Source organism: Opisthocomus hoazin, chromosome 19 (genome assembly GCF_030867145.1).
Source record: "Opisthocomus hoazin isolate bOpiHoa1 chromosome 19, bOpiHoa1.hap1, whole genome shotgun sequence".
In the NCBI taxonomy this organism is placed as follows: domain Eukaryota; kingdom Metazoa; phylum Chordata; class Aves; order Opisthocomiformes; family Opisthocomidae; genus Opisthocomus; species Opisthocomus hoazin.
The window spans coordinates 17,512,927-17,532,496 of record NC_134432.1 but is presented as its reverse complement, the minus strand read 5'-3'; the positions used below and the strand labels follow the sequence as shown (position 1 = coordinate 17,532,496).

Genomic DNA, 19,570 nt, shown 5'->3' with positions numbered 1-19,570 from the left:
ATCCATCATCACTCATAATGAACAAGTCGTTAGCGGCGATGAATGGTGTTCGGTTTTTTTCAAACACCTCTTTTGTTCACTTTTTGGGTGACTTTTATTTATTTCCTGGGGTCAGATTTCTCTACCCTGAAGGGAGGTGGCTAAAGGATTCACTTAGCTCAGCCTTTAAACGACATTCCTCCTTCGTGTAGCAGATGTTTTCCTCTTTGTCTGAAATCTGGTTTGGCTTTTATTTTGTTACTTTTGCTCAGTAGTTGAGAAATGGAATGGACCTTCAGCCAATACATTCATTTCTACTGTCTTGGCACTCCTGCTCCGAAACGTTTGTACTGACAGGGTATACAAGCACGTATGTATCATTTGGGGGCTTTTGATTATACCAGAAATCATTTAAATTTACTTTTTATTAATTGTCCCTGTGACATCTCACCTCTGTGAGATATGACCGTCATCCCTCCTGTGGATACAACCACAGCAGAAGTCACGACTAAAAACCCTTTGGTTACTTATAGGTATATTTACTTTTGAACACGCAATTGGATTTCTTGAAGTAGTTGGTGTTGCTTGCAGATTTCAGTTTCAGCTTGCGCATAGATGTGTCCAGAGCTAGGACCTGCAGTTGTGAGCTTCATGCAGTGGAGTCACGGCGGGAAGAGGGATCGCTCTAGGGAAAGGTTTCGCCTTGAATTCCCCTATTACTGAATTTCATGAATGAAATACTGATTTTTTTTATTTTTTATATGTTGGTGAGCACTTACAGTGCATTACTGAAACTGTTGTATAATACTGTCACGTGGGTGAAGGGACTTCTCAGATTAGGTATTTATGTACTGAATTGGTAAATCGTGAATTCAACTTTTTTATTACAATTATCTTTCTTTATCCAAAACTTCCATTATTCCCAGTTACTTCCCTTGTGCAAAACTGTGATTCACCAGTCAGCAGGCGTTGGGGGGCTTTGCTTGGCGTCCCTGAAGCAGCAGAGGTGGCAGCTGTGTGCCCGGAGGGATCCTCGGGCTCTGCCCTCCAGGCCGGCAGCAAGCCTTCCGTGGGCAGAGCCGGGTGGGAGTGCTGCCGGGGCTGAAGGGCGGTGAAAGCTCCGGATGCCACCGCAGCCACCATGGGCCGGCTGGAGCAGGGTGGGAAGAGATTTTGTCGTCATTCTTCATCTCCCGCAGATTCATCGTCTTTGGAGTGGATATGCCTCTTACGCTCCCTGGGAGATGCACAGATGAATGGAATTTAGGAGCAGACTGTTAGCACGGTGCGGTCCTGTGCCGGTGCGGTTCAAGTCATTATTAAGCAGTGGATTAGGATGTCAAAGTTCTGAATAAAAGATAAGACATAATTTAGGAAAAGCACTTCTCATTCAGCAGTGCTTCCTTTTAAGTCGCTTGTTCTGATTTTTAAAAAGTGCTAACCAAAAATAGACTTCACGTGTTTATTTAAAGCTTTTGTAATAGTTTAATAAAACTGAAATGCCTATGAACTTTTCTGCAGATTTTCACTGTGCCTCCAGGCCAGTCTTCACAGGACAAATGAATTTATTATGTTTACAGCTTATGCTGTTTTCAAGTCCTTGTGTAACAAATTGCTTTCTGACCTGTTTTCACCACTGACTTACATGACATTTTTCAGATTGGTCCTATGATTGCAGGGAAATGCAAACCTTGGCTGGCTGTTTTGGGTGAGGAAGGAACTGAAGAATTTCTGTTGTACGGTCAGTGTGTTCCAACATGACGAAGGCTAAAATACTAGACTAGTTTTTTCTAATTTCTTTATTCAGCCAGTAGTCTGCAGCTTGCAAGTACGTTTTTCAGTGAGCAGTGGAGTCATGAGTTCCTGAGAACCCGTACGCCTCGGTCACCTCTGTGGGGCGATGCCCTGCGGAGCGTCCCTGGTGTTGAGTGGTGTTCCAGGGTGCCGTTGCCACCCGCGCAGCTGCCAGCCCCTGCCTTCCCCGGGAGCAGGACGCCGGTAACGGCGGAAGGTTTCTCTTGACAAGCGGTCACGCAGAGCCCAGGTTTGCACACCTTCGGTTTCAGCACATGCACCAGCATTCATGTGGCTGCAGTGTGAACCCCGTCTGTAAACAACATAGCCATGTGTTTATTTCAGAATCCCTTTTGTTGAAAAGGCTAAAGCTGAATGAAGACTTCTGGCTGCAGTTGAACTTCGTATGAAAGAGTATTTGTTGCAGAAGGATATAGGTCAGTAGAAGGAGGTAGAAGTGGGGTACAACCTTTGTTTCATAGAAAGCAGCATGAAAAAAATGGAAGCAATATTCTGATTGCACCTAGCTCTGTTTAGATATTAGGTTAGGTAAAATTACTCCGAACCATTCAAACTATTTCACGTTCCTTGCAGTTTTCCTTTCTCAGTGTCACAAGGCTTTTGCCTGAGACAGATGAGCTCTGACCACGTTAAAATAATGAGTCTGGAGTCAGTCCCCGGGAACTGCAGGTGGCAGAGTAACCTGTATGTGTTACAGCTGCGAGAACCGCGGCCCTGGCGTCGTTCGTAGAGGACATGGCTGTACTGAGGCCGTGCTTGGGGACCCGGTGGCCTGTCCCGCAACAGGCAGCGGCAGGGGGTTAATGGGAATACTGTATCATCTCTTGCTGTGTGCCCAAGTAACCAACTGGAAGAAGTACGTGGGAGTGGCTGCAGGTTAGGGAGAAGCCTGTAACAACCAGTCGGTGCTACATACTGGAGAAGATAAATCTGCAGAGGAAATTGTTGAGGCAGATGTTTAATTAGTTGGAGTCAGGCTGGATAAATCAGGATAGGAACTGCCTGTGCAGATATGCTGGTGTGCCGTCCTTTTCTCTGGGCCGGTTGCATTGTCTGTAAAAGCTAACTGTTCTTGCTTAGAAAAGAAGCAGCAAAAACAGTCATATAACTTCTCTGTTATTGTAATGGATTCCCTTGTGTACACTCATAAAATAGAAAATGTAATTGATGTTTTCTTATGGTAATGAAAAATAACAAAGTAGAATACTTTATCATCAATTTGTTTAACCTATTGCATGCTCAGCAGCATGTACTGCACATGCATATTTTACGTGAGAGCTGGAAATAAAACACTCTTGGTTGTGGACTGGGCTCCCCAAGGAGCCTGGTGTCATCCAGCGATGGACTGCCTTGAGGGGGGCTCGGTGGCGTCTCTCACGTGAGAGAGTTTTCTCTAAGTAGCCAAAATGGGTGACAAGGAGACTATGGACAGTGGGACCCTAACCACGGCGAGCCGCCGCAGCGAGGGGAGAGATGCTGAGAGCTCCCGTCAGTGCTGCAGGGCCCTTGCTGTGCACGTCCCGTCGGCCTGGGGTAACGCCGAGGCGCTGGGGTAGTGGCCCTGGAGAGAACCCCGCTACCCACGGATAGTTTAAGGTTTGCTTTCTATGAACTGGCCGTGTCCAGTCTCCTTGAGAATGTAGTTGAGCATTGTGAGCATTCCAGCAGCCGGTGGTTTAAATATGAAATGGGTCTGCAGTGTGGCAGGTCTGCAGAAGGGGAGTCGCAGGCTTCACATCACAAGCACAAGAACTTCTCGTTTAGCACCAAAAACGTCAGATATGGTGCTGTCTGGATTTTGGACAGGTGTAATAACGGAGTCTTGAAAAACCTTTCTAGAAGGTGAGATTTGGGTGTTTTAGTACTTGCTGTTACTCTGCTCCCTAGAAATGAGTAAGAGCCTTAATACTAACTTCAGAAAGGGGTAGGGCTTAGGTGTGCTGTTAAAATCCCACGCTCCTGTTTTGCAGAGAAAGTTTCGTGGGTTGTACAGGTCGTGTTGTGTAGCTGTGACAGACCATGATCGGCATGGCTGGACGTGCCTTAGCGCTGGGCGGCTGCCCCGCGCAGGCAGCCTGCTGTGTGCTGCTGCTGCTCGCACTCTGACCAATACTTGCGTGTTACCCCGTAGGCCTGGGAATTCGGGTTGTGGTAGATGTACGTTTTAAATCGTACTTTTTAGGAAGGCTCTCAGCCGGGCCACGGCAAGCACAGGTTTTCCAGGATGAAACGCAGAGCCCCTTATGTTCAGATCCCGCAGCACAGCACAGGCTGGGTCTGACAGCACCCGCACTGTGCAGGAGGCGAGCGGATCTTACCAGGCTTTGTGTCTCTGCCCTGAAGCCTGCAGTCGGTATGTTCTAACAAATATGCCTGCGTGGCTCACAGTTTTAAGAACTTAAGAAAGGTGATGACTTCATTCTTGATAATTTGTGTATCTTGATGCCATGGTGATTCTCAAATTAAATACGTGAAGGAACTATATCTGCACTTGAAAGTTATCTTCCTCGCCTTCGAGCTGTCTCATTCCTTTTACTCTTCAACAAATACGTTCTCTGGGGTGCCAGTTGCCTTTTCCTCCGGAGCTTGACTGCATGGACTATAAATACTAATGTAAAGTAAATAAGAATGCAGAGAGAATGTGTACAGAGGCTTTATTTTCAAACAAATTAAGCATTGATGTCAGTATATAAAAACCAAATGTTCGTAGAAGAAAATGAGAGACAAAACTAAACAATGTAAAATGCTGTAACGTTAGAATAATCCTGCCTGTTTCTGGTCCATGTCAGCCGCTCTTCATTTGAAATTTCTTGTGAACAGAGAAGCCTTGTCTGATTAATCTTGTCTGATTTTAAGCTGAAATTCTTTGCAGGGTGAACATGCTACTGATTATTATTTAATAGCTGCTTCAAACTGCAGACATCCCTGAGCCAGAAATGCTCGATCCTTTTAAGAACAAAATGCTATGCAAGTTTAATTGTTATAAACAGTACCTTCTGCCAACATTTCACAGACATGACCTGTATTTTCCATAGGTTAGGGTGAGAGTTATTAACTTAGTATTCTGTTCAGTTTGGAGAAAGACTAAGACTTTTTCTATAAATGAAAACAGCTGCTTTAGAAGAACATTCAGGTCCCCAACAGCTGTCAACTAGTGCTTTTTGCATTCTTTAAAACGTGCAAAGTGACCGAAAATAGTCTAAAATAATCTGACCGGTCTGGGTAAGCGTGTTATCTCACTGCCACAGGAAGCTGAATAAGAAAGGAAAGAGGACAACTCAAGAAACAGGGGTAGGACATGAAAACAAAAGCCTCCATGTCATATTTTAATTTCTACAACGGAGTCAAAGGAATTATAGCTGCAAAGGCCAATGAAAAGAACCTGTTCCATCGCCAGGTAACTCGGAGCTGTGTCAGGCACCCCAGTCTGTTACAAAACCCCGTTTTGTCGCGGGTGGCGATGCCTGTGTTCCAGAGCTGTTCCCCGCAGCTGTTCAGTTGCCCTGCGGAGCCGTGGGAACAGCAGCTCCGAACGCGGAGCTGCAGGCGCGAGGCTCAGCAGCCGGGGAAGAGAGACCCCAGTTCTGTTCGAAAAGCCGCTTCCTAACGTATCAGTCTCAGCACCAATTTAATGTCAAATTTCATGTATTAAACATGCGTATGAAACTGTTTATAAACATGTTTTATTCAAAATGTACACGTGAGATAAGCAGAACCTGCGGTACAGAGATGCTGTTTGTGTAAAAAGCTACTTCTTGTCAAGCACCCTGCCAGGCCCAGGGGGAATCGCGCGGGTGTCGGAGCGCTGAGGGTTTTCGTTGAAACCTGTCCCACAATTTTCCCATTCCGGGAGCGTCTCGGCAGTTGTGTTTGTAAATCCTTGGTCTGGCTGCTGCGGTGCCGTGTTCCGCTTGTTCTGCTGCGGTGGGGGGGAGAGCTGGCGTGCGGGGGGCCGGGAAGGGCCGGGCAGCCCCGTGTCCCCGCGGCCAGCGGCAGCTCCGGCGATGCCGCGGTGGCTGCGGGCAGCGGAGAGGCAGGGCGGGAGCCGTTCGTAGCGCGCGGATTTGGTCCCGCTGTGGAGCAGGTCATCTTCAGGTGCGAAGGCAAACGTGTTTCTGCGGGTCCTCGGCGAGTCTGGGCTGGCTGGGGTCTCTGGTGCCGGTGCAGAACGGCTCTCCTGAAACTGCGCCTCTGACTTCGAACCCAGAAGCTGCTTCCTATCGTGTACACATCTCCATTTTAATTTCTAAATTATTGAAAATTAGGTCTTTAAAGAAATGTAACACTTTGAATTTAAAAATATCCCTAATAATCCCCAAAAGAGAGTATGACTCTTGTAAGCTCCTAAATAGACTCAACTCCTTGGACTCCTGTGTGTTGGTTGCCTTGAGATTACTGGTGGCATTAGGAAAAAATTTGCTTGTTATTCTCCACCAATAAAGGTTTTTCTTTCGTCAGAGGGTCAAGACTCCGGTGCCTGGCGGCAAGGCGTTGCCGAGGGGCCTTGCTGCGAGCCTGTGCTCTCGCTGGAGCGGCGCCCGCCGGGGTCCCTTCCCCTGGCTCGGGGCAGGGTGGCCCTGTGCCCCCGACCCTTCGGAGCAGCCCTGGGGGCTCCGTGTCGAGGGGGTGGTTGCGTGTGGCGGAAAAGTGCTAATTCTGAGCACCTTTGGGATGCTGCGGGCTGTCCCAGCTCGCGGCGGGCGTTATCAGGGTGCTGGAAGGCGCAGGAGAGGGGGATGAACGGGCTGTAGCTGTTAAGGCCGGAAAGGGGGGGACGGTCATATGTATATTTATTTATGTATATATTAAAAAGGAGAATTAGGAAGATAAAAGAAACTATGTAAAACCACAGCCCCGTGATCAAAGCGTTTTTAAGAGATGAACCACAATTAGAATAAATGGTCATTAAAGTTTGATACTGCCGCTGAATGATGGCAGCTGAGGAGTTTAACATATTTACTTTTAAATTTAGAGTAGGCGACGCATATGTTTGCTCTGACTCTTAAAGAGATGGAAGCCCCAGCATCTGTGACAGTGAAAAGCCAATTAATTTGTATTTCCTCATGTTTACATGCGTGCTTTTCTGCTTAATGGTAGTTTTGAGTTTCCTTGGCTTTCAGTGCTTTGTTTTGGATAATTATAGCATCCCTGCAGAGTCTCCTGCCCCCAGTTATGAACGGCTTTACCTGGAAATACTTCAGGAATCCTGGTTTTCCCTACATTAAGCTGTTTACGGTAGCAGGATTTAACATAAAAGAATATCAGTGTTTGTAGATCCTTGGTCAAGACTTTCTCCTGCTTGCCTGCCCCCCTGTCACTGAAGAGGCAATGTAGTAGCGATGGTGCAAGTGCCGACGCGTAGCCCCCGCTGTCCCCGCGTTGGCCGGTCCCACGCAGGAGCAGGGGGTGAGGAGCTGGTCCCGTCGGAGGGGCTGCTCCTCGGAGGGGCTGGCTGTGCCGGCCTGCGGCCTTCCGCACCCCTCCTGCTCGGCACCCGCCGTGCCCCGCTCCCGGCGCTGCGTCGCGGTCGGACGCGCTCGCTCTCTGCCGTGGTGTGCGCTGGGGAAAGGAAGGGTTTTGGGGTCTCTGGTAGCAGATTTCCTCAGCAGGATTGGGGCTGTGCAGGGTGAGCCCTCTGCGCTGGAGGGGGGTCAGAGAGGCTGCTGGAAATGGTTTCCTTCTGCCTACAAACTCCATCTCTGGTTTGCAGTGGTAATAATTTATTTCAGCAAGCGCTTTCTCGCCAGCCTGCTGATGCTGAGCAGACACGGACGTGACGGGGGACGGGGGTGCTGGGGCATGGGGAGCAGCTCGCCGGGAGCAAAGTTTGTGAACAGTTTGTCAGAACGTAACGAGCTCGCCGGTCCTGGGCGTTGGGGCTGAGGGGCTTCTGGGCATCAGCCCCAACGGTCGAGGAAAATTTTTCGTGCCTGGCCTCTGAAATGGAAGTGAAAGATTGAACCGAGTCTGGTTTGGAGCTGTTGGTATTGAAATCATACTTTTATTGGTGGTTCTGGATTGGTAATAAAGCCGTAATTTATGTGATATCTCAAGTTCTGCAGTTCGGTGTTTGCATGATAAAGACTTTGCTGTTAATTTTACCCGCTCTGATGAAAGCAGCCACTGCCGACACCCCAGGCAGATCCGCGGGACAGTCTCCTGGGTGCTCTGCGCAGCCCGAAGCGGACCCCTCGGGGTGGCTGGGTGGCCCCTCGCTGCGACGCCGGTGCAGCAGGGCAGGCCTCGCGCACGCCCATCTGAGTGTGGGCTGCGGGGCGGTCGCGTGGGTGCTGCTGGCGAAGGGACGTGGAGGGTGTGCACTGGGACGGGCACTGCCCTGCTGGTACCCGCACGGCTGCTTGCCCCGGCATCGCCGCTTAAATCCGTGAGTAAAAAAAAAAATAATCTGTATTTTGTATTGCTGCTGTAGGTACATTACATTATAAATCAAACACGATGATTTCTTTCTCCTTTCAGCTTTATTTAGAGCTATGTATTGCTAATGCAAAGAGAATAAAAGTCTGTGGTAGCAATTAAAGCAAGCACTTCTGTTAATACTCTGCAAAGACTGGTTTGCTGCTGGTTATGCCGCATGTTTTCAATGCTACAAAAAAGCAATACATAAATGAAGTGTTTGTTTCTTTTTAAGGGGCTTTTGACTAAATTCTTTAATTTCACTGGCTGTCAAGGTAGTGTTAAGTAAAATGGGTTTGAACTGCTGTAGTTTTTGTGTACTGGACTAGATGTCAGAAACCTTTGCCATCACTGGAAATTCTGTCACTCTGGATTTACTATCTGTTTCCCACAGCTGAATTCCTAAGCAGTGTGATTTAACACCTTGGCTCTCCATCAGCCAGTCCTGGCATTTATTTGAATGCATTACACCACTGGTTTCCATAAACTATTTTACAATTGTTTCATATAAATGACTGTTTATTTCTACAAAAACCATCTGTATTTCTGCAGAGAGCAGCACATAACTGTGTAAAATTCAGTAATGTCACAACAGTGCAAGTTAAGACAAAACAGATTGGACTAAAAAAAAAGTCTCATGCTCGTGAGTAATGTTAAAAGTTTGTTTTCACTATTTAAATATCTTTATTTATTAACCAATATTTGCATTTGTAATGATAAAATCTTTATTCCACTTCAGAGGTGTTGAGGGGCTTTGGGGATTTTTTAACGGATAAACAGATTTAAGACGTCCTCATAGCAGTAGGATCTGAGATGTAAACATTCTGGCTTTACAGCTATTTCCTCTCAAACTGTTTACATATTTTCTGTTGTTTTATTGTCATTGCCAAGCACACAATGGAATCCTTGCCCCTTCTGTCACGTTCTAAGAAAAATTCGACAGGAGGCGGCCGGAGACCTCTCTCTGTTCCCAGTCTCTGCGCTCTCCGCAGCGTATCGATCCCTGCCTCCTTCAGTCCTCCTTTGTTCATAGCCCCTGCCCGGTATCCATCTTCCAGCCCGGGGCCGGTGCCCGGCGTCCAGGGGAGCGCAGGTCTCTCCGGAGGCAGCCCGCGCCCCGGGCACGACGCGATGCCGCCGTCTGCCCGCGCCCAGCCAGCACCCAGCCGCACCGAGCTATTTTAATGCTTCCATATGCCGCCCATGTGCTGCGGGGGGAAAGCTGGAATCCAGTAGTCTTACACTTAGCGCGACTGATACTTTCTGACAGACTATTGGAAATGATAGAAATACATAAACCTCCTCTTTTTTATGACCTTGTAAATAGCTGCAACATATTTCCAGCAAATATTTTCTATAGCAATAATAAAAAAGTGGTAACAAAAAAATAAATACAAATATAGTTTAAACTCAAAAGAAATCGCACTTTGAAAACCTGGGGTTGGAGCAGCGAAGCAGTAAATCACATATCCTTGTGAAAGGAGAAACTTGAAATAGGAAAGTCCCACAGACATCAACATTAAGTGTTTATCAACTATTTTCTTTCGACTCCTTTTCCTGTCTTATTTCTGTGTGTGGACGGAGCCTGAAACATCGCTCATGTTCACTTTTGCTCATTTACTGTCTGCCTGGCATCTACCGCCTTGGCTGTCAGGCCATGACTGCCTAACTGTCTTTAAATTTCCGATTTTCCATGTGCTATCTTGGAATTCCAGCCGTGCACGCGGGAGCACTCCAGGTCCCAGGTGCCCGGTGGTGCCGCGGCGGCAGCAGCGTGCTCCCGTGCTTTCCCCCCCGTTAGCGCGCGTTGGTGCGATGCGTCCTCCGTCGCCGTGCCACGCTGTGCCTGCGCTGCTCGGCCACATGCAGCGACGCCGGCTCTTGCGCCAGGGCAGCCCGGGCTGCGCGGGACGCGGCTGGGGCTGGGCTGGCTGTACGGAGACGTGGAAATCCTCCCACAGCACCGTGTGAACGGCTGTGCTTGTTTTGGGTGATGTCTCGTCATTCGCTGCCGCGACGTACGGGCAGTCTCGCCGCTGCTGGCGTAGCGTTTGCTGCTCAGCAGGGACAGGGCTTCGTCTGCGGTGAAGCCAGCGGAGTTTCCCAGCTCTGCTGAGCCGCGGCGGGCGCGTGCCCCTCTGCTGCGGGCCTCGGCAGGGCTGGCGTTGGAGGGCGAAGGCGTTCTGGAGGGAGCTGGCTGAGGAGCCATGCCGGGAGAGTGAGCCTTAGAACTAGTCCACAAACAGTACCGAACCGCCGAGAGGTTTGGTAGAGGTCGGACACAAAGATGCGCTACGGTTAAATGTGACGTGTAGTGTGCTGCTGACATCGCCTGCTCGCTCGGCTGCGGGTGGCGGCGAGTGTTTGTTGCGGGAGTTCAAGGAGAGACCAGTGTGCCTTGGCTTCCTCGCCAGGCAAAGTGCAACCGTAAAATGGAATTGTAGCGAAGAGCAGAATTAATGGATGACATGCGGACAGATGGAATATACTGAGGAAAAAAATGAGCGTAGCTTTTGTAGAGCAGGCGGTGCCTGAGAAGCCGGTGAGCAGGCTTTGAGGAAGTCGGAGACCATCTGAATAAGGATGATGTGTTTTATACAGCATGCTTAGATTTCCAAAAAAGATTTGACAAAGGCTCGTGAAGCAATTAAGCTGTCACCGGATCAGAAGGAGGATCCTCGCATGGATTAATAATTGATTAAAAGACAGGAAACAAAGAGTAGGAATAATGGCCCTCCGTTATTAGTAACTAGGTTACTGGTGGAGTTCCAGTGGAACTGGTAGAACCTGCATTGTTCCGTTAATGTGGGGCATGGAAAAGGATGTGAATGCTGATGTGACAAAATGTGCTGTTGATACAAAAGAAGTAAGAATAGTGCAAATAAAAGCTGTCTGTGAAGCACTGCAGAGGTATCTCACAATGCTGAGTGACAGGACAATAAAATGAGAGAAGGAATTCAGTGTCAATGAGTGCAAAATAATATACATGGTGAAAAGCAACCGTAACTATACGTATACGATGATGGGCTCTAATTACCTTCCATCAGTCAAGAAAAGTATCCTGGAGTCGTCACGGGTAGTTCTGTGAACACTTCAGCTCAGTGCTCAGGAGCAGCCTGAAAGACAAACTGAACATCAGAAATCAGGAAAGGAGTAGAGAACAAAACAGAAAGCACGACTATGCCAGTCCATAAATCGTGGTGCACCCACATCTTAATTGTTGTATTTTATCTCAAAAAGGATAATACAGGGGTGAAAAGATACAGAAATGGATGAGGGCGGAAATGGATCAGACATGTGAAACGAGGAGTAGCTGCTAAGGAGGGACGGTCTGTAGTTTGGAAGAGCGGTGACAGGGTACAGGAGAAGTCCACGGAGTGCCTGGGGTCGAGGCGGGACGCTGGGAGGCTTTGGTCGCGTTGTTCCTAAGGCGAGAGCTGCATGTCCCAAAGCGCTGGGCTGGCAATGGCCTTTTGAAACAAAAGGGAATTCTTTTTCTCACACAGTGCAATAAATTCAGGAGGTCAGTGTTATGGAAATCAGAAATTCGAAAGTGTTTTGAACAAATGCATGGACCATAAAGGGCGCAGAAACAGCTGACAAAGGGCGTAGCTGGAAGTGGGGCTTTTGTGAGAGGTACGGGAGCTCTGGAGAGGGAGGCGAGGAAAAGGGATAAATCGGACCTAGCGACGTGCTTTGTTGCAGAGACCAACACTGTAAAATGCAGGTTCGGTTTCAAACCATTTGGTGTTTTTTATTTGTACTGGTCTTTTTAGTTGAGGTTTCACAACTCCACAAACGTTAAATATTGAGGTAAGTCTTTCTCTAATCCTTGTTTTACCCTATTACCTAGTTTGGCGATGGAGATGGGTTTTGTTGGGGTACTGTTTAAAGCCTCGTCCTCTTTTGAAGTGTTAGTGTTTGTTTATTGTGCAGATTCAACCCCTGACCGAGGTATTCTTCCTTGCTATTGAAAGTTAATGGGGGAAAAATTGCATTCCAAACATTTGAACCTGTAGTAGCCATGGCTGAACTTAGTTGATCTCTGGTGATCGGTTCAATTTAGTTACGATTTTTAGCCATTAGGCTGGGGCTGAATGATGGTGATTTGGTTGAGGCCAAATGTCTGTAGAAAATTGGCTGTTTGATAAGAGCCCTGTTATCAGAGGGGGATACTTTCTCATTTACATTTAGATGAGTATTGATTATTTATTTACTCAGAGAAGTGAGATTCGTTCCCAATCTTATCTCTCTCGTCTCTGCTTGTCAGCAGAAAGAGAGATAGAGCTCCTGACATCAGCCCAAGATAACAGCACTTTGTAGTGAAGATAAAAGTTGGAATGGGCCTTTTTCTAGTCTTGACTGAAAGGATAAGTTTTAAAAATTAGAACTGATGGGTCATGGTTTCAAAACCCCATTCTGAAGGCTTTGCCACTTAAATGGCAGCAGAATTGGTTTGTTGTTAGGCGGATGGCCAGCTGCCTTTTGTAGCAGAGCTGCTTAATTTGATTACGGGGTGGGATTCTTCCCGGGGTACCCCTGTCTTGTGCCACGGGAGAGCTGTGGATGTAGAGTTGGGGGTGGTTTCCTGTTTGTTTTAATGCCTGATAAACCTTCCTCGTTTAAAGGGGTGCCTGGAAGTAACATTTGGTGGCTATCCGTAGGCTGACGGCGCGGTGCCGGTGGTTCGGTGGGGGCTGTAGCGGCAGGGATGTGTGGTGTGGCGGATCAGCTCCGCGGGCGTGCGAGCACCAGTAGTGTGGCCCAAGAATGGAGGTCTGGTGGAGAAGGGACCTGGCTCTCTCACCATCCCTGGGGCCTGGGGTGCCTCTGGGCCCCCGAACAATTCTCTGCTAGTTTTTGAACAGAAAGAGTTTGCTTGAAGGTCTAACCACTTCTCTTCTCACCGTGTGGTGGCTGGTTTCAGGCGGCTGCCTCGGTTCCCTCCTTCCTCTCCAGACACGTGAACCCTTGTTTCTCCAGCCCTCCTTGCTTTAACCCAGCAACAGTTGCACTCTCTCCAAATATTTGTGACAAAATTACAGGACTAGAAGAGGGGTTCCTATTCATTGGCTTTGTCTTCTGGGTATTTTGCCCTGGGAACTTCCATTTTGACGTACTCCCTCTCAGCTTGGTGGAGGAACGTAACACACATGATTTACTCTCCCGTCTGGCCCCAGCGAGCAGCGCTGTGTGAGAGCCCTGGGCTGCAGCCCCAGCCCGATGCCGCCGGCTGCAGGACGTGCTTGAGCCATGGTCCCTGCCGTCAGCGGGAGAGCTCTGCTTGGCTCGCCGGCCAGGACCGCTCCGTGCCAGGATTTTAAAGGTTTATTTTACAATCACGCGAAGCATTTGCATCAGATTGCGGAAATCCATAAAATCCAGCTTTGGTATTACCACTTGGAATTTAGTTGAAATTCCCAGAGCAGTATTCTATTAGGAGACCATTAAATTACCCAACGTTTCTGCTACAGTGACATCATTTGAACTTGTGAGAGAAGTCTGGTAGTAAAACTCCTCCACAGAGTCAGCCTAACATTTTTCATCTGTTGTGAAGTAGAGGTCATGTAAATGTGTACGGATATTTAAACTGTGTTATTTAAGAATAGACACTCTCTAAAACTCCATTTACACTGTTTTTTAATGAGTTTCTGAGTATTTTTTGTTTTAAAGGAGTTACTCATATGGAAGGTTGCCTTGGTGTCTCATCTGTAGCCCTATTTTGTTGCTTGACTAGCAGGCAGTTAATGCAGTCTTGACACAAACTGGACCAAACCATTTGCCTGATCACAGAATTCTCAAGCTGCTCCAGGTCAGTCGTCCTTTGACGCTGCCGGGGGGGTGGTGAGGGATGTGGTCACCGGTGGCTCTCCGCAGCCGGCGGGAAGCCTTTTCGGCCGCGCGAGGGCTGTTCCTGCGATGGGCGATGTTGTTCTTGTGGGTGGATCCAGCTGGTGGAATCGGGTCCCCGCGCAGGGAGGACGAACAGCCGCTGAGCTCCGGTGTGTGACGCGGTCCCCTTGTCATCGTGTGTTTGTGACTCTCTGACAGGCTTTGGTAGCGTTGGCGTCTGTCCGTTTGCCCACCCCGCCGTCTCAGAAACGCAGGGGCGAGCCCATCTCTCTGTGCCGGGGAGCGCAGCGCGGGCATCACTGCAGCGCCCTGCGGCAGCTCTCACGCGGCGCTGGGCGCGAGGAAGGCGATTGCACAGGTAGAGGTGATTTAGCGGAGCAGGTGTGATGCTTCAAGGTGTGTGTGATGGAATGGATCCGCTGGGCTCATCGCACACGTGGTGGGGGTTTGGGCATGCGGAGCAGGGGCTGTGGCCACAGCGCGCAGGGAGGCCTGGCCAGCCCTCAGCGGTAACGAGGGGGGCCAGTTTCACTTCTTCCTCTGCTCTGATTCTAAATGGTTTTGGGGTGGGGTGGGCGAGGGGCTGTAAAGAGGGAGCTGGGAGCGGCGATGGGTGCTGGCGTCAGCAGGTCCTGGTGGCCGCGGGCTGCAGCTCCGCTGGGGCACGAGGCTCCGTCCGGGGTAGGAATTGCGGATTTGGTAGCACCACGTTCGGATGGGAACCGGCAGCTCTGCCGGCCGTGTCGTTGCCGGGTGCCGTTCAGCGTTTGGGTGTAGCTCGGGGGCCTCTTCGAAACGCACAGAGCAGGCACGTTTTGCTGTCACTGATTCTGTTTTTAAACCCACACCAGGTTTTGAGTACAAATTGATTTACCACTTTGATATTTGTTTCAATTCAGTATATTTTGCTTCTGCCTAACAAGCCAGGCCTCTGTTTATTTAATTTATTTAAAATTTGTAATCACATTTCCAGTAGCTGGGAGAGGAGAAAGGCTGGTGCTGTGTGTGCTTGCCGTTCTGTTGTCTGTGCTCGTGTGAGACGTCTGTGCGGCTCCGGAGCGCGGTTTGCTGCGCAGACGCCTCGGCCAGCTGCGCGTGCTCTGCTGGTGGCACTGGGCAGGGAGGGAGCGGCCGCGCGTTGCTGCGGCGGCCGGCACAGCGCCCGGCTCTGGCTCTGCTCCCACAGTCCCCGGAACGGGGGCTCCGTCCCACGGGGAAATACCGTTCTGCTTCGGGAGCGGGACGCGCTCGGGCCGTGTGGCGAGCGCTTCGCAGGGCTGCTGGGGACACAGAATGGGAAGCCGTAAGTGAAATTCTGCTGTAGTAAATTTAAAATTAATAGGCTAACAAATTCCATTTCTGAAGCATGCCATCTGAGGCGAAAATACTTAATTTTTTTAAATGTCTTAAATATTTCGTCATATACTATCATGATTCAAAATCAGGAAACATTCAGAAGTATTTTAAGCACTGATAAAGAGGGAATAGATTTCATTATTTCCGTGGTAGGTAGTTTGTTACTTTAAGACCTGGTTCAAGGTGCTTCGCATCACTGAATTTTTTCAGGTTTAGCGTTATTTGACCGGCTTATCCAGAAATCACGCAGCCGGGAGCTCGGTGTGCGCTTCGGCGCTGGGGCGTGCGCGGGAGCGGAGATGCCGCTGCGCTGCCGGGGTGCAGCCGGGACAGGAGCCCGTCTGCCTCCCCCAGCTCCCGCCGCGGGAAGGGGCCCTGGGTCCCCCCGCCGCCCGCCGGGCCCTCCCGCCGCGCTGGGGCAGCAGCCCGGGCTGATCACGGGGCGCTCACCTGGAGCTCTGTGAGGGTGCTCGGCTTTTGTTTCAGTTAAGGCATAGAGTTTAAGGATGCATTCAACTGAAAGATTTTTAAATGGAAAGTGGCCTAAATCTTGTAAAAATAGTTTTTCAGTATGTTTTCTGTAGTTGGAAAACAGTTCTTTAAGTAGTATCATCTTTCTGTTGGCTATTTGGTTTGAGGAGAAGGACGTTGGCACCCGAATCGCGCAGATCTGTGGTTAGGCGCCAGGTATAGCAGTGTCCAGGCTGGACGGGGCTTTGAGCACCCTGGTCCAGTCAGCGGTGTCCCTGCTCGCTGCGGGGGGGTTGGACTAGATGACCTCTGAGGGTCCCTTCCGACCCAAAACTTTCTATGATTCTATGAAAAACAATTCACTTGAAGCACCAGCACCTGCACATGCTGCCGTTTGAGGCCGTGCAGTGCTCACAGTGCACAGATCTCTGGAAAAAGATAAAATCCATCTCTCTGACCCTTGCTGCTCCTTGGAGCCCTCGAGCTGCCGGGCGATGCCGCGAGCCGGCCTGGAAAGCGGCGCTGGTCGTTGCACCCGTGTGAGGAAACCCTCGCGCCGCGCTGCAGCCGCGCGGAACGGCACCGCTGGCGGGGGAAACGGCCGGACCGGGTGCCGGGAGCTGATTTTCATGATGAAACGCCGTGCATGAAGGAAGCGCTGCTTTCCTTCCCAGGTATTTCTCGGTGCTCCCGCAGACCCCGCCGGGCTGCGGCAGCCTCCCCGCACAGCTGGGCTCTCCTTGGCCTTCGCGCCCGCGCGGGCTGTGGGCGTGCGCCTGGCCGGGCCCGCTCCGGAGCGGGCTGCGGTCCGAGCCGGGGGGAGACGTGCTCGGCTGCGCGGGGCGGCCTGGGGGGCTGCGGTGTGGGGTGGGAGTGGGCTGCGGTCCCGTTCACGGCAGCGGGGTGACGGCGTTCACGGCAGCGGGGTGACGTTGTTCACGGCAGCGGGGTGACGGCGTTCACGGCAGCGGGGTGACGTTGTTCACGGCAGCGGGGTGACGTCTTCAGTGGATGGAGGGCCGCAGGGAGGGCAGAGCGAGGGGGAGCAAGCACACTGTGCCAGTTCACATCGGGAAAGGTGCCCGGGTGACGATGCTGTAGACACACACCAAGGTCTGAGCGGCTGTTTCTTACCACAGGCAGTACCCCTGCCTTGCAGCGTGGGCAGGCTGTTTAACACAGGCTCATCTAGCGTAGGAATAATGCAGAAATGATGGAGAGGAGCTTCTCGGGTAGCGTTGTTAGACAGCTGAAGATGACTGGAATATTTTCTTTTCTTGCACACCATCCTCTGCCTTTTTACGATAGGGCCCTTCCCTTTGGCAAAGAGCTTTGAAACATCAACATCTGCCTGCCTTACTTCCAGGGTACAAGTAATCTCATGTTAGTTGAACATGATAAGCCATCAACTTGTTAGAAAACAGATGATTTTACAAGTTACTTTATGTTTCAGGTCCTCAGTATCGGCTGGAGAAGCAGAGTGAACCTAATGTCCCAGTAGATTTAGACTGTACCTTGGAGAGCCAGAGCACTTTGGAATTCTGCCTTGTCCGGGAGAACAGTATGTTTCCCCTTTTCACTTTTGCTCTTGTAAATCGCTTAAACTCACATAAGTTATGTATTTTGGAATACAAGCTGTACTGTCTGGGCAAGTACGTTTTGACGAGACTGTCTGTCCTGAGGCACTTCTCAGTTGTGCCAAAACAATATCCAGAGGGAAATGATGGATTTCGTACCTTCTAGTAAATAGTCTGCATCCTGTTTATCGCTTCATGATTAATCTCTTGCTGTTAAACTCTGCTCTGTAAAGTTATAACCAACCCTGAAAAACACTGCAAGTATGAAACTTTTTCGGTTGCAGCCGTTGCTTAGTGAATAAAGTGACTGGTCTGCAGTATGTTTTGCCATGTCGATACGGCTGTTAGAGGCATTGATTTTTTTTCTAATAGAATTTAAAGAAATTAGCCATGCAGATATAACTAGAGCAGTGTGATGATGTTTAAAGTGCTAGACAAATAATCTTCTCTCCAGCTATGCTCAAATATTTTTATTCTGTTGCTATGTTAATGTTCCTAATATTATTTTCTGATTCATTTCTTTACAAGGAATACATGAAACTATCAAAAAAAGACATTTAACATTGATTTGTGTGTGTCTTCCATAACACTTCCGTCCGTCCTTCATTCTTTCCAACAGTCAAGCTCTCAGTTTGGGGATTTTCTCATTCCATTTTAATTCGGCTGTAAAAATGTTGATTGTTCTAATTAGGAAACCAGTGGCTTTCATGCTCTCAGCCAAGACCATGCCCAGAGTGTTTGCTGCAAACAGTCCCAGGAAGCACCCATTTCCAGTAGCAGGAGGATTTTTTCTTTCTTTACAAAGATTAGCCCATTCCATTTGTGCTTTTTGGCTGAGGCATTTCGTGTTCTGTCCCAGAATGACAGCAGAGCATCCCCAAAGTACCTCTTGATTCCAGCGGCGAGCGGTAGGCTCTGCCCCGCGTCGGGCACGGCGGAGCTGAGACCGGCTGCCGGGCACGCTGGGGCCGCGGCAGGGCTGGGGCTGGGGCCAGGCACTCGCCCTTTTGGCTGGCGCTCTCCGTAGAGGGGGACTTGCTCCCACAATATTCCTGATGCTCCTGGTTCATTTATTCGTAAAATAGTTCTGAGAAACTGTAGGAGAGGATGCACAGCAGGTAGCACGGGTGCTGTGCAAGAGGAAATGGAGCAATTTTAACCTCGCTAATCAAGTTGCTCCTCCATAAGCCACAATTCCCCGACGTCTGCATCCCAGCTATGATTTTTGTATCGATTTTTAATCTATGAAAAGATGCATACTAGCCATACTTTCATAGGTGATGCATGTTTTGATTAAAAATAACTTTGTTGTATCCAGGCTCTGTAATTAAAAGTATATAGTATGTACACTGCATTTTTAACCTATTTTCGTAATCTGGTGAGGCCCCCATGCTGTGGCCTGTAGCTGTATCTGCTGACACTCTGAGCTCTCGTGAGTGACTAGGTTCGGGTTGCACCATTACTGCGGTAGTAAATCTCTCCTGAGCTCGTAAGTGGTTTAGCAGGAGGCGTTTGGTCTACTCTGCATCGGTAGCAAACGCTCCCGGAGAGCCTCCGAGGCCTTGTCTCTAAATAAATGTCAGTCGTAATGTTGAGGGAACGCTTTTCCCTCTCCCTGAAGTCCTCGTGCAGTGACTGCTCCTCTTTCCTCCTCGGCAAGGGGACACAAGAGCAAGCTGCTCTGCGGAGCAGAACGTGGCAGGGTGTAGGACAGGTCCCTGAGGCGGTCATGTCAGAAGACCTGAATTCGTGAGCTCTCCTGGCCCTCTTCAAGCGGATTGACGGTGTCCATCTATGAGCACGATCTGGAGCTCCGACGAGGGCGGTGATTTCCCGTAGCGGGGAATGCCCGCAGCCGGACCCCGAGGGCTCCCGGTGCTCCCGCGGCCACCGTCCGCCCCTGCGGCAGTGGCATCCCCTTGGTAGGTGGTGGCTGTCTGCCCTGGTCCGGGGTCTTGGTTTGTCAGCCGGCGCCTGCGCCCTGGAGACGCGAAGGCAGACCAGGCCCGTTGGCTCTGTGGAGTTCAAGAGCAAGGCGCAGGTTTCGTTTGCTCGAGGCTGGCAGTTACGGAGGCGCAGTGGTTAATGCTTGCACGCGCTCTGTC

At 49.8% G+C, this 19,570-nt stretch overlaps 1 protein-coding gene across 4 annotated transcripts in view; it reads left to right on the top strand.

Moving 5' to 3' along the window:
• The window catches only part of MAPKAP1 (MAPK associated protein 1), a 106,011-nt gene that overhangs the window by 61,305 nt on the left and 25,136 nt on the right, over nt 1–19,570 (top strand). For 3 of the 4 annotated variants that reach the window (XM_075439527.1, XM_075439529.1, XM_075439525.1), the window contains exon 8: nt 17,342–17,449. The exons of the other annotated variant lie outside the window; for it this stretch is intronic. In XM_075439527.1, coding sequence (XP_075295642.1) covers nt 17,342–17,449 — 108 coding nt within the window. The remainder of the gene's footprint in view (nt 1–17,341; nt 17,450–19,570) is intronic. 4 annotated transcript variants of the gene reach the window in all.